At 42.7% G+C, this 27,522-nt stretch overlaps 1 protein-coding gene across 1 annotated transcript in view; it reads right to left on the bottom strand.

Moving 5' to 3' along the window:
* Positions 1–27,522, bottom strand: part of Pkd1l1 (polycystin 1 like 1, transient receptor potential channel interacting) — a 124,443-nt gene that overhangs the window by 30,055 nt on the left and 66,866 nt on the right. The window contains exons 24-37 of the mRNA XM_028778934.1: positions 25,417–25,626; positions 24,182–24,424; positions 20,418–20,528; positions 20,145–20,299; positions 18,734–18,834; positions 16,654–16,846; positions 13,386–13,469; positions 11,119–11,326; positions 8,632–8,738; positions 7,229–7,445; positions 4,872–5,045; positions 3,378–3,497; positions 3,212–3,281; positions 277–412 (exon numbers count right to left, since the gene is read on the bottom strand). Of these exons, the coding sequence (XP_028634767.1) occupies positions 277–412; positions 3,212–3,281; positions 3,378–3,497; positions 4,872–5,045; positions 7,229–7,445; positions 8,632–8,738; positions 11,119–11,326; positions 13,386–13,469; positions 16,654–16,846; positions 18,734–18,834; positions 20,145–20,299; positions 20,418–20,528; positions 24,182–24,424; positions 25,417–25,626 (2,129 nt within the window). The remainder of the gene's footprint in view (positions 1–276; positions 413–3,211; positions 3,282–3,377; positions 3,498–4,871; positions 5,046–7,228; positions 7,446–8,631; positions 8,739–11,118; positions 11,327–13,385; positions 13,470–16,653; positions 16,847–18,733; positions 18,835–20,144; positions 20,300–20,417; positions 20,529–24,181; positions 24,425–25,416; positions 25,627–27,522) is intronic.

Genomic DNA, 27,522 nt, shown 5'->3' with positions numbered 1-27,522 from the left:
TTTCCTCTGATAAACTTAGAGGCAGAATGCCCCTCTTTTCAGTGCCCCTCCCACATTTTTTGTTTCATACCCAGGACTCTGTCTAGATAGAGCTTCTGTTGAAGGCCAAGTGACCCTTTTGGGTTTGCATATGATTAATTCACCTTCAGAAGGGATGGACTAAGGGGAAAAATAGTGACATTGGTAACTGAATGAGTTCCCTGAAATGTATGAGTCTCTTCACAGACCCTAGAAATCTATCAAGCACCTGAGATACCTAAAAACCTCAATACTTACCTGTAGCCTAGGAATCCTGTCCCCAAACCACAGGCCAGGGAAGCTGACAGAGAGATGACCCAGGCCACAGAGCTTGACCAGAGCAGACAGACCCTTGACTGCTGGGGTCCAAGTTCTTCAAAACGACTGCTGGAAGCTAAGGAGGAGCAAGATGGAGAACAGCAGGTTAGCAGACCTTGCTATTCCCAACCACAATGTGATGGGGGCTTGTCACCTTGGTTGGGCCACAGGGTACCAGATGTATGGTCACACATTAACTGAGGCGTGTCTGTAATGAAGATCCAGAGAAGACAATAACCTTTGAATCAGTGGGCCGAACAAAGCAGATAGCCCTCCCCACGTGGGTGGGCCTCATTCAGTCAGTTAAAGTTTAAGCAGAACAAGTGGGCACAGAGGAGCTGCTCTTGAAAATGATCTTTGGACTGCAGAGATCTTTGGTCTTTGCCTGCAGAGCAGAGGTAGCAGTGGGAAATGAGGACTATGGAGTTGGCTGATATAGCTGGGTCATCTGAACTCATGTACTTTCTTTATAAATTCTTCATGAACTTCCCATTTCTGTGTTCTGGCTTCAAAGCCCATCTCTCTGCCCAGCATATAGAGCCAGGAATCTTTGGACAGCCTGTTAGTACTGGTGCTGACACTATAATCATGTCTAGCTGAGTGTTCATTTACACACAGACATGACCTTTCCTTCTCCCCTAGTGTGTACTGTAGACCAGGCACAGTTGACTACTTGGTGACCACTGTCTATATAGCAGTGCCCACCTTCTGCCCAAAGCCTCTGTTGACTATTTGTCTTCATAGCATGTGACCCCAGAGACCTGAAGTAATACTCTGACGTTTCTACTAAGCCAGGTTCACCAGGCCCTTCAGTCTCAAAGATCAGACCAGATGACATCATTTCCTAGGACCCAGGTTCCAGTGGGACCCACCCCTAACTCTATGGAATGGCCTTCCCTATTATCTCCCCTCCTCTTCCAGCTTGGTCATCATCTGCCATAACTTCAAACTGGACCTGACACTCTATTTTGCATAGAAAGAACTGGAGCTTTAGCTTCCAGAATACGGAAGGGTCTCATCATGCCTTTAAAAAGGATTGTATTCAGCTTGTAAACCAGACTCACCAGGATTGGACTGAAATCAAATGTTATGATTTTTAGATAGGCCTGGGTCCATACCCATGCGTGGATTTTAGAGGAGACAGGAAGGTTAATGTCATTTGGACCAAGTACATTCTGCTTGTGCTGCCTCTCCAGATGGGCACACACCACTGATTTGTAAGCAGGAACAAGGGCTACTGAGTACGGCCATAGGGTGATGTCACCTTGTGAACTGGGAGGAGAGTAGTGGCTCTTCTCCCTCAGAGCAAGATGTTTATCCCTGCAGGACTCCTGTGGAAACTGTGGACAGACCACACCACTGCTGCTGGCTGCCATCCTCCAAGCTTGGTCAGTCCCAGAGTGAAGGTCTGATGTGGGATGCTGAAATTATGACAGGGTTAGGCCAGGTCAATGCCAGTTTTTCTGCTGTGTCTGAACACTAGTGCCTGCTGTAGCCAACTCTGAGGACAGGCATGGTCAGACAGGGTCAAGCTCAGGCCTCAGATGGCTTTTTGAAGGATGTCATTTTCTGCTTCTGGCCTAGCTCCCTCGTTCCTAACCTCCAATTCCACCTTCCCAGCATGGGGCCAATGCTGGTGGCCTCCAGGCAGCTCCAGGCAGTCAGACTGTTATATTGCATATCCCACTGGAGGAAGAAAGGTTGGAAGGGGAGGATAAGAGTGGGGCCTGAGAGTGCCTTCCCTAGCAGCAGGTGCTTGTGAGCTGTGGAGCAGAGTAAACCATTGCCTGAAGCATGAGAATCAGGATCCAGCTAGTCACTGGATCCAACCATGGCCAGGCCACAGCCAAAGGAAGACATCAGTGAAATCCAAGTTTTTGCATCTGTAGTTGTTTGAATGAAAATGGCCCCATAGGCCCATAGTAAATGTCACTATCAGGAGATGTGGCCTTGTTGAAGTATGTGTGTTGTTGTTGGAGGAAGTGTGTCACTATGGGTGGGCTTTGGTGTCTCAGATGCTTAAGCCAGGCCTAGTGTGTCTTACTTTCTTCCTGCTGCCTGTGGATCCACATGTAGAACTCTGAGCTACCTCTCCAGCATCATGTCTGCCTGAATGCTGCTATGCTTAATGCCATGACAATAATGGACTAAACTTCTGAGTTGTAAGCCAGCCCCAATTAATTCTTTTCCTTTATAAGAGTTGCTATCGTCATGGTGTCCCTTCACAGCAATAGAAACCCTGACTAAAACAGCATCTTATGCTATAGAATTAGCAACTGTATATCATGCCACTTACTAGGGAAGGTTGCCTCGAATCTGGTCTCCCACTGGGATCAGGGCCTGATGGGGGGAAAAGCAATGTAAGACTCTGAACTAGGCATTGTTGTGATACTACAGGAAATGTTTCTCTCTTATCCTCATCAGGGTGACCCTGAGAGACCAGGCAGGGCTGAGATGAGGACTCCTGATGTCTCCATCCTGATGTGGCCCTGGACTAGCCCGCAACCACCCAGAGCTACTCACCAGAAGCCACAGAGCCAGAGAAAATTGTGTAGCTGAAAAATTAAGAGCCATAAGAGGAAAAAGTGATGCATGTGGCCATACAAGGTTTACAAAAGGTGTTTAGAGAAGAATAGGATCTGGGAGAAGGGCTTTGCTCCCCACACAGCCATGCTTTCTTGCCACAGGATGACTGGCTACCACTCATATTATTTTGGAAATGGTGGTTATAAGATTATTGTCTACAAGGGAAGATGGTCCAAGAGAAAAAAAAGTGATTTTAAGTATATCTGGTGATATTTATTTTCAATGAATAAGACAAACAGAAAGCACTAGCCCTGGAGCCAGCATAGATTCTATTTTTAGTTTGCCATACCTTGAGGTGTCTCTGTCTTCACTCCTCTTAGAGACCACTGTGGCGAAGCCCGTAGATTCCCTCTGGCTTCCTGTGAAACAAAGATGTTGGCTGGTAGGGTAGGGACATCTCACACGGGGGTGGGGGGTGTTTCCTCAGGAGCCCAGGAACCACACAGCTTCCGTACCTTGCTGCACCTGAAGAGCAGTGACAGGAGCTGTGCAGCTGGACAGGCCAGGAGGGTGCATAGCAGAGCCAGACTGAGGGATTCCAGAGTGATAGCTGTGGGACCCACATCCAGGAGGTGCTGCAATGGTTCAAATACATGGAAGTTATGTCCCTTGAGTCCAACACACAGAATTTCAAATGTGTTCAATGAGTATGACTCCTGTTTGACTAAAGCCCTTTCTCCTAGAAGCCTTGCCTCTGCTTTAGGGGTTGAGCAAGACAAAATGTGCTTTTTCTCCTAGACAAATCTTGTGAGTCAAATGCTTGCCACACACCCAGAAGATTCGTGCTCAGCTGACTAAATCCTGACAACAATCCCAAAGGGAGGTGCCAAGAGGTTCAGTGTACCCCCAGCAGAAGAGGAAATGACATCCTGGATAAGACCACTGGAGGCCCCCAGGGAAGCCGAACTCCCCAGAGAGCATAGCAGGTCCCCACTTGTCACTTGATGACATTTCTTCACGATTGTTTGTTTATTGTTACAAGTTCTACCAACATATTATAGTTTTAAATTCTGTGTATTAAAGTGTGATCTATCTGCTGCCACATAAAGAATTCACCACACCCTGTTGTTTTAGGACAGATGACAGAACTCAGTCTTGATATGGCTACTGTCATTGTATCATCCAGCTCTCTGGAGGACCATGTGAACCTGGGGGCTGGCCCCATGAATGATCAAATTTATCAAAGGAAACAACCTTGGGGTGGAGAGATGGCTCAATGATTAAGAACACGTATTACTCTTGCAGAAAATCCTAGTTCATTTCCTAATACCCACATCAGGCAGCTCACGAATAACCTATCACTTCAGCTACAAGTGGTCTGATACCTCCCCTGGACTGGGTACCTGCATTCATAAGTTCACACTCTTACCCTCCTTCTAACACATGTATACATAATAGATATTAAAAAAAAAATTAGCTTGTTTCCCCGTACTGAATGTCATGTTGGTTGTGAATTCTAACAGGGAAGCAGTCTGTTGAGGACTTGCAGACCCTCCCATCTCTGATTCCAGCCATGTTACCTGCTGGAATGTGTGAATCAGGATCAAGCTATTCATTAGATCTAACCATGGCCAGGCCTCAGATACAGGAAGACATCAGTGAAATCCAGGTTTTAGCATCTGTAGTAGTATGAACGAAAATGGCCCCCTAGGCCCATAGTAAGTGTCACTATCAGGAGGTGTGGCCTTGTTGGAGTAGGTATGTTGTTGTTGGAGGAAGTGTGTCACTAGGGGTGGGCTTTGGTGTGTCAGATGCTTAAGCCAAGCCTAGTGTGTCTCACTCTTCCTGCTGCCTGTGGATCCACATGTAGTACTCTCGGCTACCCCTCCACTCAGCACACTGCTAGATTGTTCCCCCTAGCTTAAGCCCTTCTCCAGGAGCTCTTGTTAAAAGAATAAACCACATGCCCGAGATTAGGAAGCTACTGCTGGAAAACTGCTGCCTCCCACCTGTTCATGTCCTCCTACAGTGACCAGGGCAGTGAGGCATGAGTAGACACACAGCAGGCAGAAGGACACGGCAAGCCGCTGTGTGTGGAGGTAGCTGCTGGATGGGGGCTGACTGTACAGTGAGAACCAGATGTGGAACTCCTCCAGGTACTCCGTGAACTTTGAGTAGAACAGCTGAAACAGAAACCATAGGTGTTTCCCTGACACAAACGTGTGAGCTGAGTGAAGTCCTGACTTTTAGAATGAATCTCTATCGTTTCTGGGCTTTTGTTTTTCAGCTGGAAGGAGGACACTTCCTGGCTACCGGGTTGATGAAATAGATGCCTCTCATGGTAACTTGTTCTGTATCCTTCCTCCCCACCCACCCATACACCTCTTCAGCAGTATCTCACACATCTACCTCCTGCTGATCCTTCTTAAGCTTTAGTACCAACTAGCTCTCCACTTCACTCGTGCTAGCTCGGGGAGACCTGTCTTGGCCTCCTACCATTTCTTTCCTTTTCTGCTCTCAAAGGACTTTCTAGATATCCCTGTTCTCAGTACTGTCCACAGAAACATGGTCCCATTTCAGCTGGACACCAGCTCTGGGTGCCCTGAGACCTGGGATTGACCTGCCTTCTACTCAGTAGTCTTGCAAGGTCTACTGCCCAGCAGGTCCTAATATCTTGTGGAATTTCACTAGGTTTAAAAAATTCCCACACAACTTAAATAAGATTTGGTGCTAAGCATTCTAGAAAAAGAAGTATTTATAGACAGAACTGATATTAATAATATAATCAGAATAATCAACATACACCAACAAAACAGGCTTAATTGACCAAGGATATATCTTTTGCATATAAATTCCCAGGTGACCATTGATTCCAGGGACACAGCCATATATGCTCATGGATAATGTAATCAGCCAAGTTAGGTTTCTCACTTAAAGTTCTCAAGCTCAATAGCTGGAGAAACAACCATGGAGATTGTTATCCAAGGGATGTTTCAGTTAAACTGGGCTTCTAGTTTATAGTGCTATTTTTTTCTAGATTCCATGGATATTTGGAAATTATTGTTTCAAATTCATGTCAATTCACATTTAGTCATGTTCTATGCTAAATTGGCAATACCAGGTACTCCTCACTCAAGTGACAATGGAAAGAACAAGACCCAGTGCTCAAGAAATGTCAGGTAGATAAGATGGCTCAGAAGGTAAAAGTGATTGCTGCCAAGCTTGATGACTTGAGTCCAATCCCCAGGACCCACATGATGGGAGGAGAGAAGCAATTCATGTAAGTTGTTCTCTAACCTTTAATTGTGGACTGTGACACACATACACACACACACCAAATGAATAAAAATGTTATGAAAAAATTTTAAAAAGAAATCTTTCTTCAGAAACACAAGTCTTAAGTGTCCCTTGTGACATTTTGCTGCAACGGAAATAAATGAAGGAAAATTGTGTCTGTGTAACAGGTAGCCTCAGCAAATAGCAGTGCACAGTGGATCTTTAAGTTATTGGAAACAAAATTCAGGGAGAGATTTATTTTAGAACATTGAACATAAAATGTGAATGTTTGCAAATGGGCCAATGCCCATCAACAGTGAGTAAATGGGAATATTCAGGAAACAAAAGTTCATACTTGGTCTGTGAGATCATAGACAATTTTGTCACCTATTGGGACTTACGTACTATCTGACATTGCAGTCATGACATATCTGTATTCTATGACAGTGGAATTGTTTATGGCACATGGGTTAACAAGTCTTTAATTTGGGACCTCTCAGATGCTGCAGATCACCAGCAGCTAGAAGTTCTAGACATTTATTATTGATGCAGATCAAAGAACTGCATTATGGTAAAGACAATGCAGCTATCTCCTTCAAACTGAAATGTTCCCTCCTGTAGGAGAAGGACAGTGCTAAAACACAGGGAGCTCTCGAAACAAGAACTTCATAAATACCCTCTACAAGGTTAGAAAAACAGTAAACAATTGCTATGAAGAGGTTGGGGGCTGCCTGCAAGTAGGGCAGTGCTCCAGGATGCTGCATTAGTGGGTCGCCATCCATGCTGGGGCGGGCTTTTTCATGATGTAGCTTCTATTGAGTCAACCACACCCTTGTAAGTAATCCACAAACCAACTGGCTAACCAAGATAGGCTTGGATGGAATCATTTCTTTGCTGTGTTGTCAGTCCTAAATGGGTGAACAGACTTTTGTTCACATTCTCTTCAGAAGTTACATGACATGGGTATCTTGACAGTTAACTACTTCACGTTGGGAAAGTTCATATCACAACTTTGGAAAGAGAAGCAGAAGTGGGCACCGAATACTACTGGCCATTCTGGTATGTCACAAGTCATCTGCATGGAGCCTACCTTCCAGAAACTGAGACCATGGCTCAGGCAGAAGAGCTCTCGAGATACATGGCCACCCCATTTGCTCACAGTCAGCCAGCACTGAGCAGAGAAGAACCAGGCTTGTTCTGAGCACAGCTCCTTCACCATCACGTGGCTGATGAACCAGCATGGGGAAGGTCCACTACTGTCATGCCAGAGGCGGATCTTCTGGAGTGGACCCAGTTGGTTAGGCGTGCTAATGACACACAGAAATGTCTATTTAATCAGCCATGTGTATTTAGCACCTATAAAAACTTCAGCAATTCTGATATAGCCCTTAAGGACAGTGGGTTCCAATTAGCATTGTGACTGGTAGGGGCACACAGGCCTACAGGATCAACTCTAATGCCCCCTTTATCATCAGTTTATTTACTGTGGTTTCAGTTATCAAGCACAAATGAAACATACCAATGGAAAATTCTAGAAATAAACAGTTCTTAAATTTTGAAGTTTCATTGCACTGTGTTGTTCGAGTGATTCTACATTATTGTTACTGCAGGTAATCTTGTGCTGCACTTTATTAATAACTCATATTCTATCTCAGGCTTGGATGTCAAAGGACAATCAAGTAGGTCCAGAGTTCAGTGCTCTCCTTTCATTCTGGGATCTACCATGTGGCCTGGATCACATCTCTTGGATAAAGGGAATGGCTGTAATGTCAAGTTACTCAGATCTCCATCTGCTTGTGTTTGATAGAAGTTAGACTGAAGTTAACTGTTACTGTCTTTGTAAAAACATGCTCCAAAACCAATACACATTATAAATGAATTATAATAAATATAAATTTTTCATGAGGAAAAATGACTTCAGTATTTTCATGTTATCTAAGAATCTCGGGTATTTACACTTCTACCTTGATAAATCATCTCTCTTCCCATGACTCCCATCCATCTTTGTGATACTATGCACTATTGCTCTTCCAAAATTTGAGTGGTGGCACTAATCAATTTAATCAGGTTTTATGACATTAAAAAATCACTTATTCTCATAAACAAGCTTAATAAGCTTCCACTTTTTTTCTTGCTGAAGAACCATGCTAATCTATACCAAAGAGTAGACATATTTCATACATTAGGCATCCTTGTAATTCCAGCCCCCAGATGGCAGAGGCAGAAGGATACTTGCAAGTTCAAGGCCAGCCTGGTTTATATAGTGAATTTCAGACTTGTCATGGCTACATAGTGAGGCCCTGCCTTAAAGACAAAAGCAAAACCAGAACCTTCTTGAAACTGTAAGTATGTGAGCCAGTGATTATCACCCTGTCTATGCTTCATCAGCAAGCTTGATCTCAGAAAGGCAATATTCTCAGCTCAGTGTCTTTGTGATACCCTATTCTGACAAGACCCTTTCCCCAGACATGTGACTGCAGTAGTCATCGATACCTCAGGATGAAGGTGTGCCTGGAATTTCTTCCAAACAAGGCCTTCTCTGGGCAGCAGAGTTCTTTGGTTTCTGAGCATCCATTTTCACCACATAGAACAATGAAAACCTTAAGACAGAAGCAGATATGAGAGCCGAGGACATGTCACAGAGGCCATGGGGTATTACCTGGCCTCTCACTTCAGCTCAGTACTGTTGGGTCTCAGCACTGAGACCAGCTGTGGGGCCTGCATGGCTTGCAGAGCCTTCACAGACCAGGGCTGATATCCTTCATTTTAGAGTCTCCTTGACTAGCCAGTTCTTCACAAGCTTTTTCTGGAAGAGTGGGATCCCCTGTGGGATTCCTCAGAAGGGCAGTAGAATTCCATAGAGGGCAGTATCTCATACCCTTGGCATGTTGGCAGGACACCTGAGTAGGGGCAGGGCTGGTGGGTGGGGTACTGATGTCCGCAAGGAGCACTCTAAGATAGCACACTGGGCTGTACTTATTACTCTGTCTGGTATCTTTTACACAGGAATCTTCAGCTTTGGTGTGGTATACGTTTAACCTTTCATTTAAAAAGTATTAATCTCTTGTCATTGAAATCTTCTCCTTGTCCAAAGTAATCTTCTCTGAGTAGTTACTGAATTTTTTATAAAATTTTATAAATTTTTTTACCTGTTTTTAGACTTCTAAAATTATTTTTTTGTGCCTGTATCTAATGTCAATTAAAGATTTAATATTGCTTTCTTTTGCAAGGTCTGTGATTGCTCTGAGATATTTTGCTGAATATCCTCTCTGGTCTATAAGACCTAGACACACACTTGGGTCATTCGTAAGCTATCTAGCTGTCCCATAAGTCTACTGGTCAACCCCATAAGACAAGGAGACCCCATAAGACACTGTGATGGCTCTTGCCTGGATGTCTGGGAGAGTCAACACCATTCTCTTTCAGATTGTTAGATTTAATATTCTCCTGGGCACTGGTATTCATTTCCACATGAACTTTACAATCAGTAATTCCTGTTCCACAAGACATTTTTTTTTTCTCAAATTATAGTTGATTTCATTGGCTTTAATCTCTTTATGTCTTAGGTTTGTTATTGTTGTTATTGTGTGTGTATGTGTGTATTTACAGTAAAACAGATAGTGTGGTGGCTGGGTGTGGTGACATGCCTTTAACCCCAGCACTTACAAAGAAGAGGAGAAGTAGCTCTGAGTTTGAGGCCAGCCTAGTCTACAGAGCAAGGTCCAGGTGATCTGGGGTTATATAGTAAAATCCTGTATCAATAAACAGACAAATAGTTCAGCAAAACAAAACCAAAAAACACTTTTCCCCCTGAATACACCCAAAATGACTCAGGTGTCTTTCAAGGTCTTACAGACCAGAGATGATATTCAGAAAAAAAAAATGTCTGGGATCAATCAGTTCTTGCAAACAACAAAAGCAAAATAAACCAATAAGACAAGTAATATGAATATAGGAATAAACCAATTCACATTATCATCCAGTCCTAAAGATTTATTACAAGGGGAAATTAGTTGAGTTAGCCATTGCATAAAGATATCTATTTATTTAGGTCTATTATGAATATCGAGCAAATTCTTTCCCCATTGCTCTTATATGCGTTAGGTGAATTCACCATCCAGTTCTAGTGACTAGTAGGAGGATCTTGCTTCTAACTATGTGCAATGAAAGTCACTGACTCCCGTGTGGATGAGTGGTGTGTTCATCTCCTCCCCCATCATGAATCTAACAAGCTTGTCTAACTCATTGGGCCTAATTTTTTTACATTATTTTTGCTGAAGCATATCAGGAGCACATAGATCTATCTTCTGGCTTCTAGGTGAGGCCATACTCCCCCTGCCTCTGGTCCTATGGTTTTCATTATGCAGACATGGTTTTGGAGAAAAATGGAGTATGTATCAAGCACACATGCTGACTTCCTGGTGCATTTGTAGGGGCACATCACTAGCACATGCCCCTGAACCACTTTGTTTCTGCCCCTGCAGACCTCTCTTCCATGTTCCACCTTGGCCTGGGTGCTTCCCTGGGCTGCTAGACTGGCCTTTGTCCTCCACCCTTCTTCCACTTCCTCTTCCTCCCCTCCTGCGACCTCATCGTTCATCTGCTTCTCTAGGGAACTAACTCTGCCTTTAGCCTTAAACTCCCAACCTAGCCCCATTCCCACTTAGCCCCAAAGCTAGCCTAGGAACTTCTTTCTTGCTAGATCCTTCTCTGGGTGGTCCATACATTCAGTGTTAACTCAGAGGAATACAGAACAGTTCTCAAAATCTCAGAGACCCATTCAGAAGAAAACTATCTCTGAAGATGTTTTTCATAGGAAGGCAGAAAGGGGAATGAGAGTCCTGGGACAGGAGGAGAGGGACCTGCCTTTTGCCCTTACAAATATACAGGAAGACAAGGAATCATCTCATTGTCCAGTCATACTATCAGGCCTTCCACACCCTTAGACCTCACTACAGGCTTTGCTAGAGCTCACATTACCTTTGAGGTAAATCTGGCTGGTGACCGGAAGCCAGTGTCAATGATGACTGCATACAGCTGGTGGCCAGGTGGTGTATCTTCTTCCAGAAAAATATAACCAGGATTCTTTTTCTCATGGCAATCTACACATTTGCTTTTACTCACCCAAAATCCATAAAGAACCAAGAAAAACACACTGAACATACTGGGAAGCAAGTTGTGTGGATGACTGTAAACAAAGAGAGAGAAATTAAGGGAATTCCTCACAGGAACTGGCACTCAGGAAGATGTTTTAGTGCTTCAAAAACTCACAAGCTCTCCTTGGTCATCATGGACATATTTTCCAAACACTTCATACTGGTTGAGTGGAAGGAGACTGAAAGCACAGAGTTGCCTGTGGCAAATGCCAGGCACCCTACAACTTACACTGAAGCCACAAGGGATCTGGGATGATCCAGCTGTGGTGGTAGAAAGCTGTACCCTGCCAGGTCCAATGAACTTAGACTGGGAAATTGAAAAAGAATGCCAGGGCCACGGGGAGTATGGCTCAGTGGTAGAGTACTTGCCTAGCATATGTGATGCTCTGGGTTTAATCCTTAGTATGAATGAGAAGAAAATGGAAGAGTAGAAGGAAAGAAAGAAGAATGTCCCTATGTGAGGCATGCTTTGTAATACCAATATGCCTTTTGGTTCTCCTGCTGCCTCTGAGCAGAGCAAGACAGAAGTTCAAGATGTTCCAGTGTGCCTCTTCTACATACCCATGTTCCTGTGAGGGAGGCTGCTTGCTCTCGCCCTGCAACTTACACTCACCTGGTCCCTGCTACTGATTCATCAAGTCTGCCTGGAGGTGTGTGCCATACACCCAGCCCCCTCCTCTCTATAGACTCACAGAGAGTCACCCATGTAAAGTCCCTCCATCTGGAACCTGACATACCTGGGACTTGGGCTTTACCTGTATTTGACAAAATTTCGGAAGGACTCTACTGTGTAGGAATGCTGCCTTGCTAGTGTCCTGGCTCATTTACTCTGACTCCACCAAAGAACTGGGATAAGCTCTTGATATGTTCTTTCTTTTTCTAGACTAGAACCAGAACCAGTTCACACTTGCTCTCAAGCATATGACATGAACACATGTCACAGCCTCCTGGTTCCGGTCCACTCTTTCTATCCCTCCATTACATCCTAGAACCTCCCAGATGTCACCAGTGCATTGGGTGACACTGGGTGCTACTTTGTGTCTGTAGTAGCCTCATGTCACATTCCTCCTTGTTTGCTCACAAATAGCATTGGTATTGCAGAAACCAGGACCAGCACTACTGTACTCTACACCCTGAGAATTGGTTGGCTGAAAATCTTCCCTGGTGTAGCATCCTTTCATAGTAACTAATGGTTTACTTGCCACCTGTGGTGGTTTGAAGGAAAATGGTTCCCTTAGGTTCATAAGAAGTGGCACTATTAGGAGGTGTGGCCTTGTTGGACTAAGTGTGTCAGTGGGGGTGGGCTTTGCGGCTTTAAATGCTCCAGCCAGGCCCAGTGTTGCTCTCTCTGCTACCTGTAGATCCAGATGGAGAACTCTCAGCTACTTTTCTAGCATCATGTCCACCATGCTTCTAGCCATGACAATAATGGACCAAACCTCTGAACTGTAAGCCAGCCCAATTAAATACTTTATAAGAGTTGCATGGTCATGGTTTCTCTTTATAGAAACAGAAACCCTACCTAAGATGCTACATATCAGGCCCATCAACTAATCTACTAAGTACCATGCATAAGTGAAGTACAGTTTCATATTCTACCAATATAAGTACAAAAAATATTCAAAGTGGCTTTCCCTCAATGCACTCATTTTCCATACTCTAAATATAGTTTTTATGAAACAGTAGTCATTAATACATGGGATCTTTTAAACTTATCATTTAAAGGGTAGAGGTTATTATTTAAAATGAGGCTAAGATGGTAGGAGTAAATTAATGCAAGCAAACTGAGGATCATTCTTTATTGCTGTAGATATTAATTAAGTTGGAAATAATTAACCCAGTCTATACTCAAATATAGCCAAGCTTAAAAGTAAGAAAGATATTGGCTTCCTGCTGTTCATAAGGCTCCTGCCAGTGGCTGTAAAATATAAACAGTAATATAACATGTAAGACTAGCACTTCTAATATCTGTGTTCCAGAAAACAGACATGTTGCATAGGTGTTAGCTATAAACTCAGCAGGGTACGGGCATCTCTTAAGTGGCCACAAGAACACATGGAATGAAGTTTTCCTTTAGAGAATGGAACTCACCTCTGAAACTCAGAAATGCTGCTCACTTCAAAGGTAGCATTCAGCTTTCTTCTTAGGATGGAGACAGGCGCAAGGTGACGGTAGCTAGAAGCGGAAGGCACATGAGAGTAGTAATGTAGGGAGGGTACAGATGTTTGGGATGGGACAGTGAAAAGCTGGAAGGAAAGAGGAACCAGCCATTCTGACTTATGATGTAGGCCAGTTTGCCATCTCTCCATTTGTAACTGTCTGATGTACCACAGAGCCTCTAGCCTGGTACTGGAAGTCAGCTCCCAAGGAGACTGTCCTGAAATGTCGGGCATCAGGATACACTGCTCCTACAGGCAGACTTGCTACAGAAATCCTTACACGAGAGTCAGGTTAGAGCCTCATGTGGACTGACTTTTGTTTAAGCACTTGTCCTGACCTTATAGATATCTTATCTTTGCTAAGCCTGTTACAACAACTACTGTAAATACTATTTTTTTTGTAAAACAAAGTTGCCTCTCCTTTATCACCATGAAGATAGTTTCTTCATGTTCTTCCCTTGTGACCCTGGCAGTTGGGAGCAGGGGGTGGGGAGAATACTATGTAGTAAAGAACAAAGGATTGTTTTCAGGCGTAATTTAACAGCAAAGAATGCTGAAACACTGCAACATTATCAGTAACTTCCCATGACACCACATCATTGTAAAGGGCTACTAACCTCTCTCTCTGTCTCTGTCTCTGTCTCTGTCTCTGTCTCTCTCTCTCTCTCCCTCTCTCTCTCTCTCTCTCCCTCTCCCTCTCCCTCTCCCTCTCCCCTCCCACTCTCTCTCTCATACACACATATACACACACACAATTAAATTTGCAGGAAATGGCTGGAACTAGAAAATATTACATACATGAGTTAAATGAGTCCCAGAAAACAAATGTCTTCTTCTCTTTTACATACAGATTCTAGCTTTAAATTTTTAGACTTCCATGTTTAGTTGGTTTAAGTGCCAGTAGAAGCCAAGAGGCAAGAGAGGAACCACGGGAGGCAGCAGCAGGAAAGGTCTTGGGAGGGAAAGTAAACACATGGAAGTTGGGAGGATGGTAGGAGAGAAAATGTTCAAATGGGGAGGGGAAGATGTAGGGAAAGGTAAGGGGTAGGTCAACTAAAACTAAGGACTTACAAAAAGAAATGGAAGTTTGCTACTTTATAAGCTGAAGATATTATAATAATAAACAGTTTGAAGAGAGGAACCCTGCATAAGTATGCATGAATGTGCAATGCTGTTTCTAGAAGTGCCAAGTGTGGCACACCTCCTTATGACTTATTGGCCAGGGAGTCCCCAGAAGTTCCCCAAACAATACAGACTCCTACCATTGCTCTTGGTTATGCACCAGAATTAGATGGTAAAAACCTATTGCTGAAGACACTATACGGTTAGAATATTAGACACAGAAAAAATGAGCTGGAAGCTTCTTCCTCCCTGCTGGCTAGCACTCATAGTGCTGGAAGGTGTTATTCAGACTGCAGGGAAAGGAACGTCATCAGTGATGTTATCCAGCTATGGACCCTGCATCATCTACTACTGACTTGCCAGGTAATGCATGCATGCCCACTGATGTGATAGAGGCAGGACTGCTTTGGAGGTAAGCAATAGCTTTCTGATTGGATTTGAGGCTTCCTTCATTGTGAGGAACATATGCCTGGTATTGTAAAGCTGATAAAACACCTTTGTCTGTGTATATTACAGGCCCTAGAGGGGAATGCACTACTGGTCTTTTGCTAAATAGAGTAGTCAAACTGTCTTCTAAATATGCATTTTTATAGACATAGATTAGCCTTGCATTTTTAAAAATGTTATTTATTTATTTATTTATTTATTTATTTATTCATTTATTTTTAGAATCAAAAGACAATACAATCTCTGGGCGCAATAACTAACATCCTAATAGTAAGCCATTCTAAGTTAAATCCTCCGGTAGCAGATCCCAACAGATCCACTACCTAAATGGGGGTTTCCTCTATCTACATTTTGGCTTCATTGTCCTTCTGTCCAAAAGCCCCTAGTTTTGCTTTCAACCTTGGTCAGAGAAGCATGCATTTTTAGTGAGTTAATGCAGAAGCTCAGAACTCATCAAAATGCTGAGAAAGTGACTGTTGAGTGCTCAACTCTAAATAGGATATCTATACAACCTGAGTGTGTGTGTGTGTTTTGTGCTTTTTGCTGTTTATTTATTAATTAACTTTATTCTTGTTTGTTTGCTTTTTTTATTTCCATGTTTGTCTTCTAAAGAGAAAAAGTTTGGAGGTTCTGGGAGGAGATGAGGGAGGGGAAATCCTGATCAGAATATATTGTATAAATTTTTGATTAAACACACACACGCGCGCGCGCGCGCACACACACACAGACACACACCATTTGAAGACAGGAGGGGAACCAGGAGTAAGAGGTGAACAAGAGAGGGCAATGTGGGATTAATATGATCAAATGCTTTTTAAATGAACAAAAACTATTCAACACAAGAAAAGTAACAAATGGATGTAAATGTCACCAGCTTAGAACAACGTGAACAGGTTTGACCCCTAATAGGCAAACACAACACATAACTCCTTGTGGCCTCTCTGTTCTTAACAGGGATAAGACCTTCTATACTAGTAATTATTGAATTTCTACATCATTGGGAGGGTAAGGGTAACATAAATGAACGGACTAAAGCACGTGATCATAAGATTGTTAAGTCGAAGCCTGGGTGATACATAGTGCTTACTATAGTGATATGATCCAGATATCCCAAAATGACCAGGAAGGCTGCCTGCTTAAGTCCATGCAGACACTTCTCTTTTCAGGTGAAGCTAACTTTCAAACGATGCCCTTGGGTAGAGAAAGAACCCTTTGCCCATGAGGGAATGGGATGACAGAGGTTATAACAGTAGAGGGTCCACCTGCCTGACTACAAAATGCACAGTCACAGGATGCCAGGACACCTACGCAATGACATCTGGTGAGCTCATGTGCCACTCATTTGCCAACTCATTTCTCAGTGGACACTGACTACCTGCAACATGCCAGGCATTACAGGTTCTTGGGCTGGAGGTCCAATAGACACCAGCATCTTTCCTTGGGAGCCACAGGACTGACTTGCAGACAAGTGTAGCAGATACATTCTGTTAGGCTAGCATCTCTCAAGATTGCTCAGCTTTCATGAGAGAACATCACTCGTGGAAGACCCTAGTGACTGGCACAAATGCATAAGAAAAGGGAGTGAGTTGTTAAAATTCCCAGGCTTTCCCCCAGCAGTAGTGTACCCATACCTGCAGTTGACTCTTTCAGGAGAAGTCCCTGGCTGCGGATAGGGACCTTCGGATTGCCACTCTGTCTTGTCCCAAAACACACATTGGATCCACTGAAAATGCACTGTATAGTTTACAGCACCAGCAAGATATTTGTTTGGAGGTTTCCTGTCATAATCAGCATCTAATAGGGATAAATATCCCACATTGTCTCCTAGGGGAAAAAAAACTATCAATAAACATGTGAACTTTGCAAAGGGCATACTTCATCCCCAATGTAACTGGAAGGGCAGCTGGGGACAAAGAAAAAAAGAGGGTAGGACTGAAAGGTGTGGCATATTCTGGCCATTTCCTGCTTTGGGGAATTTCCAATGAATTAAACACACTCAGACTTTCATTTGTGAGTGACAGAGTGCCTGGGAGAAAAATAGTGTTTCCAGTGTCACCATGTTCTAAGTCCTTCCTGATATCCCAAACACAGGGATCATCCCTCCCTGGAGTGGATGGAGTCAGTTCAGCTTCTCTGAAGTTACCATTCAAGCCTCTTCTGCTTCTTCTCAGACCATTAGCAACTCTGTCAAGCACTATGTTTTTGGAGACAATACATAGATTGGGTTTAGCCAATCATCTCTTGATAAAGTTTGGTGTTTAAAAGTAAAAGCATTACCACTTATATGAAGTTTTCTCCTGAGATTTTTAAATAAATAGTTTGGGAACAGTTAGATATTAGTTGTTTATAAAACAGCGGGATTGACAGGGAGATGGCAAGTGGGTAGGAATGCTTGCTGTACAAGCATCAGGACCTGAGTTCAACTCCCCAGAACCTGCATAAAATGTTTGATGGGGTCACACATTTGCTTGTAACCTAGTGCTGTGTTGAGTGGAGACAAGATGATCACTGGCATTTGGTGGCCACCCGTCTAGTCTCAGGTTCAGAGAGAAATCTTGTCTCAAGGGAATAGGGTGGAGAGGGATAGAGCAGGACACCAGACATCTTTCTCTTTCTCTGCACATATGCAAATTTGCACACCTGCCCACATATGTGTGTATAAACCACATATAACATAAACTTACACCACACAGTCTCACAATAAATAAATGAATAAATAAATATATAAAAGAATAACATTTGGATCATTCTTCATACAATATACAATAATAGCCAGCGATCTAAACTGTTAAAGTACGGACATTGTACCAGCGCTAAATGGTAAGTAAATGATTTCTCTACAAACTCAGATGTAAGGAATCGATTTCTAACGATGGCTTCAAATCTAAGAGGCCACTGTTCCCCATCAAAGAAACTTCTCTTCGAAACAGATGGAGACAACCACAGGAACCCACAACTGGGCAAAGTGCAGGGAAGAAGCAAGTGATGGTAGAGTGTTCAGTCTCAATTGGTGCAGTAACAACCCAGCTCCTGCACATCAGGTTCAGGGAACATTGCAGAAGAATGGCTGGGAAGACTGTAAGAGCCAGACAGCTAGAAAATCTATGGTGTGATTGTGTTTTTTATAAATGGCAGGGAAGCATCACCCACACTACTTTAGTAACACAGCTGCCTCACTAGAGCTGAAGAAGTACACCAGCAATAGAGTTGATACATTGAAATGGGACAGTCTCACAGGACCCCACGCTTAGAACTACAGGCAGTTAAAAAATAATGAGAGTAAGAGAATTGGACTTCCCCAGGGATGAGCCATCTAATTGGTTATCCTGTACCAAGCAGTGGTCAGCCTTGAAACACACACACACACACACACACACACACACACACACACACTTAAATGGACTGAGTAAGTTGTATTTATATATTTAGGCAATTGAAGGAGGAGCCAGGGGAAGCATAGGATGGATTGAATAGAGGAAAAATAAGGGGGGAGTTAAATAATTTTAGTTAAAATAGGGCTAATAAATTTTACCATTAAAATGTTTTAATTCTATTGGTTTTACCATGTAAAATGTTTGAAGCTTGTATGGTGGTGCAGACTTGGATGCTGATGCAAGAAAGGAAGAAGAACACTGCCATGCACATACAGGGCACAGCATGTCCTCAGCACATAACGAAAATGAAGAGTTCAAAGGCTTAGCATCCACTGACCTTTCCATGGAACAGCAGGTACATACATTTGTACAGTCTGCTCATCCCAGAGGTAGACCTGTTTCACAAGAAAATCAGAAGGTGTGGCTTTCTCAGAGAACCTAGGGGCAAACATGGTGTAGTGAGGTATAGTTTTTCCTTCTCTGTATATAATTATGTTCTTTGTAACAAATACTTTTTGCCCTAGAAAGGAGTAGCTGGTGATAATCAGGGCTAAAAAGAACCAATGTAGATTATCCCCTGATACACAGCCTCTTACTATCTTCCCCCAACACACACACACAATACTTTATCCCTTATATATGTAAGGAACAAACAAACAAACAAAAAACCCAACCAAACAAAACCTACTTCAGGAAAAATCAAGAATAATAACCAGCTCTCTGTAGAATGAGAGCAAACATCTGACTGTATGCCGAGGAACAGGACATGTGTATACTTATCTGCCCCAATGCTTCACCATACTGTCAGGAAGTGTGGAATTGGCAGGTAGAGAAGAGAGGCTCAAAATGGTAGGTAAAGAAATTCTCTTTTGTGTGGGACTTTTAAAAATAAGGTAAAAATAAATCCAGATTCTTAAGAAGCCTTTAGACATCCAATGGTTCAGCTCCCTTGGCAGATAGAGTCAAGCCAGTGAATGGAGACTCAGTGATGTGTGGATCTGTGCAACAGAGGCATAACACACACACTTGCTCCTTAGTCCCCTCCAGCCAGTCGAAGGACTCACCTGGTCAAGCAGGTGCACTGGAACAGCTAGCATCTGTCCAGACACATGGAGATTCTGAAGACAGGAAAACCCAGGGCTGCACTCCCAGAAGATACTGCCCCTCCCCGCCTGTCAGTCAGTCAGTCAGTCAGTCAGTCAGTCAGTCAGTCACTAAGGTAACTTCTAGCAGTGTTTTCAGCCTGAGAGTCCAAAGAATCTTCAATAGCCTTCCCACATAGTTTAGCCACTAAATGAGACTGATCTAATTTTGCATATTCAATGTCACTGAGAGAGAAGATTAATTTATTAACTCTCTTTGGGAATATAAATTTGAACACATTTACTTCGGGGTGAGGGGAAAAAGGAGAAAAGAAACAAGTGATGGAGGGAACAGTAGAATAGTTCTGGCCCAGGTCTGTGTTATCAGACTTCAAAATGAGGTCATCCATAGTATAACTGAAACTTGGGTGTTTTACATTCTAGTCAACAGGCAGGAATCCAGCTTTTAAAAGAGTATGATAGCTCTAAGTACACACACACACACACACACACACACACACACACACCCCTATGCATATATATAATTTCTTTAGACAATGACCCTCATTATTTCTTTAAAGCTAATACACTCTTGTTCACAAATCCTCTCAGGACTCTCCATCATGTAGTAACCTCACTTCCACCGTAGCTGCCACCTTCACACACCTTACTAACAGTATGATGGGAAAGGCTCTTGTAACAGGCTTAGAGAATTCGATGTGTATCTGTAAAGATTCCTGGGAGTTTTCTGAAAGCCCAGTGAACCGGTGGACGTTCACCTCATCTCGAAGCAATACAAACATGGCTGAATTTCTCTTGTGCTGTCATTGGAAAGAAAACAAGTCAGGCCAAGTTTGTTTTGGGAGAAGTAAGTGCATTACAAAACAGCCAGCCCAGCCTGAATGAAGCAGAGGCAGTGAGTGGGATAGTCATCTTTACCAGGTGGTCTTCTTTCCCAAACTCCATAGTCATGGGTGTCTCCAGTAGTCCTCTGAGGATAGGTCGTCTGCTCTTGCAGCTATAGAGCCTAGGGCTCATGACACTACCCACCTTGGGAAACAAAAAGAAAGTAAAGCCAACAGTTGACCCAAAAAGAGAGAGGCCAGCATAGTGGCGCATACCTTTAATCCTGGCACTCCCTTGAGGCAGAGGCAGAGGGATCTCTGTGAGCTGGAGACCATCCTGATCTATATAGTGAGTTCTAGGATAGCTGGGCTATGTAGAGACCCTGTCTTAAAAATCAAAGCAAACCAAACCAAACTAAACTAACCCTCCCCCCACAAAAAAGAGGGAGAGAAAATCAGGAAGTAATTGGAGCTATAGTGTTTTTCCAGTTCTGATCAAACAAAATGAGTTTAACAAGGTATGTTGGCAGAATTTGTGGGTGTGGGGTAAAGGGTGGGATTTAATGCTTCTTGTATGTTTTCCTTGCTAAAATGATAATGTTTTAAGTAAAAAATAAATGTTAAGAGCTCTTATAAAAAGGAGGGTGTGCTGGTGCAAGCCCGTAGACCCAGGAGGCAGATAGGTGAGTCTGTGTGACTCCAATGGGTACATAATAAGACCTTGTCTTATTTTTAATAAAAGAAGAAAGAGAAGGAGGAGAAGAAGGAAGAGGAGAAGAAGGAAAAGGAGGGGGAAGAGAAGATGGAGGAGAAGGAGTAGGAGGAGAAGGAAGAAGATGAGGAAGAAGAGGAGGAGGAGGAGGAGAAAAAGGAAGAGGAGGGAGGGAGGGGAGACCCACTGAGCTGAGCTGGAAGGCAAAGGACTTAAAGAGTGTGGTGCATGCTATCTCTCTGTCTTTCCTGATCAATGTATCTACAGACCCAAGAGCACTTGTGGATTATGAAAGTAGATGCTCACATCAAAGCTCAAAGAGCTGGGAAGTTCTTTCTGACTTCTGCAAAACTAACCAGAGTTGGCCCACAAACACTTCTATAGTGTGGAGGGAGAGAAAGCTCCAGTGGCTCTTCAGAACCCCCTTTTCATGTTTTGTTCTGATTGAACTCTAGGTTAATTTTAAGAGCAATGATATAATAATATAAAATATCTTGGCATAAACTCTAACCAAGCAAGTGAAGACCTGTATAACAAGAACTTCAGTCCCTGAATAAGATATCAGAAGATGGAAAGATCTTCCATGCTCATGAATTGGTAGGATTAACACAGTAAAAATGGCCGCCTTACCAAAAGCAATCTACAGATTCAATGCAATTCCCATCAAAACCCCAACACAATTCTTTATAGACCTTGAAAGAAAAATTCTTAACTTCATCTGGAAAAACAAAGAACCCAGAATATCTAAAATAATCCTGTACAATAAGAGAACTTCTGGAAGTATCACCATCCCTGATTTCAAGCTATACTGTAGAGCAATAATAATAAAGACTGCATGGTGTTGGTATAACAACAGAAATTCTGATCAATGGAATAGAATAGAAGACTCAGAAATAAACTCACCCACACATGGAATCTTGATTTTGACAAAGAAGGCAAAAACCATAAAATGTGGGGGGTGGGGGGTTAGAAAGCATCTTCAACAAATGTTGCTGGTCTAATTGGATGTCTATCTGTAGAATAATGCAAATAGATGCATGTATATCACCCAGCACAAAATTCACATCCAAGTGGATCAAAGACCTCAACATAAATCCAGATACACTAAATCTAATAGAAGGGAAATAGTCTTGAACACATTGGTACAGGAGACAACTTCCTAAACAGAACACCAATAGCTCAGGCACTAAGATCAACAATTAATAAATGGGATTTCATGAAACTGAAAAGTTTCTGTTAGGCAAAGAATACTATCAATAAGACAAAACAGAAGCCTAAAGAATAGGAAAAGTTCTTTAACAACCCTACATTTGACAAGGGGTTAAAATCCAAAATATATAAAGAATTCAAGAAGTCAGACACCAACAAACCAAATAACCCAATTTAAAAATGGAGTACAGAGCTAAATAGAATCTTCAACAGAGGAATGTCTAATGGCCAACAAACACTTAAAGAAATGTTCAATGCCAATGTCCTTAATCATCAGGGAAATTCAAATCAAAATGACCCTGAGATTCCACCTTATAGCCATCAAAATGTCTAAGATCAAAATCTGAAGTGACACCTCATGTTGGTGAGGATGTGGAGCAAGGAGAACACTCCTCCAATGCTGGTGGGATTGTAAACTTTACAACCACTCTGGGAATCAATTTGGTGGTTTCTCAGAAAATTGGGAATAGTTCTATCTCAAGACCCAGCTATACCACTCCTGGGCATATACCCAAAAGATGCTCCACATTACCACAAATATCCTTGCTCAACTATGTTCATAACAGCTTTGTTCACAGTAGCCAGAAACTAGAAACAACCTAGATGGCCCTCAAGTAAGGAATGGATAAAGAAAATGTGGTTCATTTGCATAATGGAATATTACTCAGCTTTTAAAACAAGAATATCATGAAGTTTTCAGGCAAATGGATGGAACCAGAAAATAACATCTTGAATGAGGTAACCCAGACCCAGGAAATACATGTATAGTATATGTACTCATAAGTAGATATTAGCCAGAAAGTACAGGATACACATGCTAAACTCTACAGACCCAAAGAAGCTAAATAATGAGGAGGGCCCAAGAGAGTATGCTTGAATCTCACTGAGAAGGGGAAATAAAATTGTCATTAGAGGTGGATGGAGGAAGGGAACTGGGTGGGAGAGGGGATGGGGTGTGGGTCGGTGTGCGGTGTGGGATCAGGTTGTAGGGAGAGCCCAGGTGAGAGGACCTGGTGAGTAAAAGGAAATCAGGGGTGTGTGGGGTCCTCTGGGAAGTGGTGGAGACCTGGGATCAGTCTATGAGGGTGACTCTAGCTGAGACTCCTAGCAATGGGGGTTATGGAGCCTGAAGTGGCCACCTCCTAGAGTCAGGCAGGACTCCTAGTAGAGGGATAAGGACACCAACCGCCCTCAAAATCTTTGACCTAAAATTTATCCTGTGTATAAGAAGTTCAGAGACAAGGATGGAGCAAATACAGAGGGAATGGTCAACTAATGATTGATTGCCCCACTTGAGACCCATTCCAAAGGCAAGAACCAATCCCTGCTACTATACTCTGTTATGCTTGTAGACAGGAGCTTAGCATAACTGTCCATCCAGGCTCCATCTAGCAGCTGACTGAAACAGATGCAGAGACCCACAGCCAAACATTAGAAGGAGTTCAGGAGGCCTTGTGGAAGAGTTGGAGGAAGGACTGAGAGACCCAGAAGGAGTTGAGACTTCAGAAGAAGAACAACAGATTCAACTAACTTAGACCCTTGGGGACTCCCAGAGACTGAACTACCAACCAAAAAGCATACATGAACTAGACTAAGCCCCCTACACATATGTAGCAGAAGTGGAGTTTGGTTTTCATGCAGGTCCCCCAAATACTGGAGTAGGGGATGTCCCTGATTCTGTTGCCTACCTTTTAGCCAAGCTGGGCTGCCTTGTCTGGCTTCAGTGGGAGATGTACATAGTCCTGCAGTATCTTGATATGCTAGAGTGTGTTGGTACCCTAGAGGAGTCTCCCTCTTTACAGAGGAGAAGAAGAAGGGTATGGGAAGGGGCTATATGACAGAGTACTTTGGGGGAAGATGTCAGGAGAAAGGGGGCTGTGATTAGGATGTAAAGTAAATAAATTAATGGGAAATGGAGGTGTGTCATTGTCCTGTACCTGCCCAGAAGCGTGTCCCCCTGGATATGGACTCTTCATGAAGAACATGAGCTGGCTGATATAGCATGGGCTTTGTGTTTCCTCTTGAGTAGGACTGTGCAAGGCCAGGTCACTGGGCAAATGTACCCGAACAAAGCCTAGGTTCTGGATAGAGCTCTGAGGGCTATGATGGAGAAGGGTCTGGAACTCCATCTTCCCGGTGCTTATGTGAATCTGATGCTTGTGGCTCAAGGAGAGACAGGCCTGAAAACAGAGGCCATGGTGAGCAGGATGCTTACAAAGTGAACGAGCAAATGAATACAGAACACAAAAAGCAATAATACTAAATGCTCTATAGGCTTTTCCGGTTTTGGTGCATTTTTACTGATGTTTTATTTGTTTTTAAAAGATTGCTATGCTCCTTGGTGCATTCTATTTCCTAAGAAGAGCTTTGGTAGTATGCCTACTGTTACAGACCTTTATGTCAGTAGGTGTGTACACAAGCTTAAGGCTTTAGTACAGGTCAGATACAAAACATATTCACATGTGCACATGAACAATAATGACGACTTGCAGATTCAAACACAGTATTATTTGCTCTATATTTTCCAAAGTATTTTGATAGCTATTAGTTAAATAAATCATCAAACATGGGTGGGTGGGATAGAAGACAGGGGGAAAGGAGAAAAAATCATTTACTACTAATTCATGGCTTCCTCAGAACATTGGGCATTTCATAAGATTAAAATAAAGTAGGTGAGACAACTTTGCAAATCATTGTAGCAGAAATACATGAATTAGACATCTAGGGATATATATATATATATATATATATATATATATTAAAGTTAATGTATGCAAGCAACCATTTGTGTGATTTCATGACATTCAGCAAAAGACAAAGTATGTCCCAAAAATCCCAAATGAAAATCTATCAGAACAGAACACTACTGCCACAAAACACTTAACGTTCCAAATGAACATTTCCAAATTCTGAGTTATCACCGAGAACCACAGCTCAGTTCTTTAGGAACTTGCTCTAATTTTCACTGGGAAAAGGGACACAAATACAGGCTAACAAGTAAGTGATAAGGGAAACAGCTGTTTTGGTGTACACCTGCATGCATGTGTCCATGCATGGTGTGTGTGTGTGTGTGTATCTGATGGGGATGGAACCAAGGGTCTTGTGCATTCCAAACACATGTTCTACCACTGAGCTACACCCAGGCATTTCTATGGTGGATAGAATATCTTACTAGTAACATGTCAGAGATGATCTTCATGCCTTCTTCTTGCAGATAGTCCCCATCCCTCGAATCCTCTTTGGCAGCTTCCCAGACTCCAGAGATGAGAAGGACAAATTCAACTCTTAGTTGTTTGTTGACCAGCAACCTCCTGGAGAACTGACCTTGAGCAAGGAACATCTGGGCGTATTTGAAGATGCGCATGGCACTTGTCAAGCTCAACTGCATGGGAAGAGGGGATGGGGTCAGATGTTCCCTGGCATGGGGTGTGTAGAGTTTTGCTTCTGTCACTATTACTAGGGATTGAAATGATTCAGCATGGGGTCGAGGTGACAGAGTCCAGCTCATGTTTGCTATTAGGTGATGAGTGGACAACATTCCAGGTACCCATTTGTTCTGGGATATTCAGCTTCCTCATTTATACCATGACCAAAGAAAAACAAAAGGTCCCTCATAGCTCTTCAGGTTTTAAGATGGTATGCACTTAAAAAGGAAATCAGGTCATAAATCATTTGACATATTGGCCCCAACATCATTCCATATTCTTCATTCTCTCCATCACTATTGTGTGATCTGTGCTCAAGCCATACTGAACTCTTATCATCTCTTATAACCAAGGCTTTCTCCTATTATCACACATGTTCTTCTGCTTGTCATATCTTTGTTCTCTGTTTGCCTAGAAAAACCCTCCTTCCCTGCCTCTCTCTTTATACATCTTCACTATATAAAATTTCCCGATGTTTGTAAAGGTAGAGAGGGTAAGGCTCACGTCACTACATATCTGCTACTCTCCTTCAACAGTTATCCTTCACTAGCAGCAATTTAAAAATTAATTCACATCTATTGATGCTCTGAGAATTTTATATATGGATATTATGTATTCTGATCATACCCCCACCCACCCCTTTACTTAATTAAGCTGACATCTACCTACCACCACCCTAGCTTCACTCAGCCCAATTTGTGCTACTCAAGTATTAAAGGGTGTGGAGTCATCCACTGGAGTGTGGTCAACCTATCAGGGGGCTCACCCTTAAAGAAAACTGACTCTCCCTTTCTAGAAGACATCAAATGTCTACAGGTCTCAGCTAGGATGGTGCTCATGGGACCTTCCCTCCCCTAGGCAGCATCTTTTCTTGTTCTTCAGATTCCTTTTCTTTTAATGCAAAATCTTAGCTATTGTTCTTATCAATGAATACTTCAGTCTGTAAACTGACAGAGAAGGACTCATTGGGCAAACATTCTATACTACACCACAGTTAAAAGAGCCATGGTTCTATCTTACTCCTTTTGTAAACCAATAACTCCTAACATCTATTGGAGTTAACTGAACTCTCCCCTATGCTTCTGTTGAATCATGTCCCTCTTCTAATGACAGTGCTTAGCACCATATTCAAAGGATGGTTGTTTCCACATTTAATTTCTTTCATCAATGTCTACAAGACAAGGATTAAGTATTTCCTCCTTTGGTCTTTAGTAGCTTCTAGAAGCTGCTAAGCAAATGTATGTGGTGAAATAGAGTAGATTCTGTTTTCTTATGCTCACAATTATTTATCTAATAAAGAGAAGTGGCTTAGAGATAGCTTTAAAAATAAATTTTCTCTAAAACTATAAAGATAAGCTAGTTTGGAAGTGAACTTTTTTGAAGTTTATTTGTGTGTGTGTGTGTGTTCACACATACATATAGAGGCAGGTAGTCAATGACACATGTCTTTCTCAGTCACCCCTTCTGAGAAGCCATGTCTGTGTAGAAACTCCACACCCCAGGACCTTGAGTTCAGGGGAGGCCATATGTGCAGAATTCATGAGGATAATGAGGAGTGTGGAATGAGGCTTGCTACTTCCAAGGTGACATTACTGATAAATGGCATATTTATGATCTTCTTCTCTTAATTGGGGAGCCATAGAATGAAGATTTCAGAGGCATGAGACTAAAGGAGGGGAGGTTGAGTCTCCATGATAGGAACAGTCACAAAATACCTTCTCTGTGTTCAGTTGCTACGTAAAGCAGCTGCATTAGTTAACCACAGCTCGTATCCTGGGAGATCTAGAGTTAGAAGACTGATATGTTCCCAATTCCTGTTCAAGTGCTATGTGTATGGGGAGTCAAATGAACTC

This window comes from Grammomys surdaster, unplaced genomic scaffold (assembly GCF_004785775.1).
Source record: "Grammomys surdaster isolate TR1022 unplaced genomic scaffold, NIH_TR_1.0 67, whole genome shotgun sequence".
In the NCBI taxonomy this organism is placed as follows: Eukaryota; Metazoa; Chordata; class Mammalia; order Rodentia; family Muridae; genus Grammomys; species Grammomys surdaster.
This window is presented reverse-complemented; position numbering and strand designations above follow the sequence as displayed.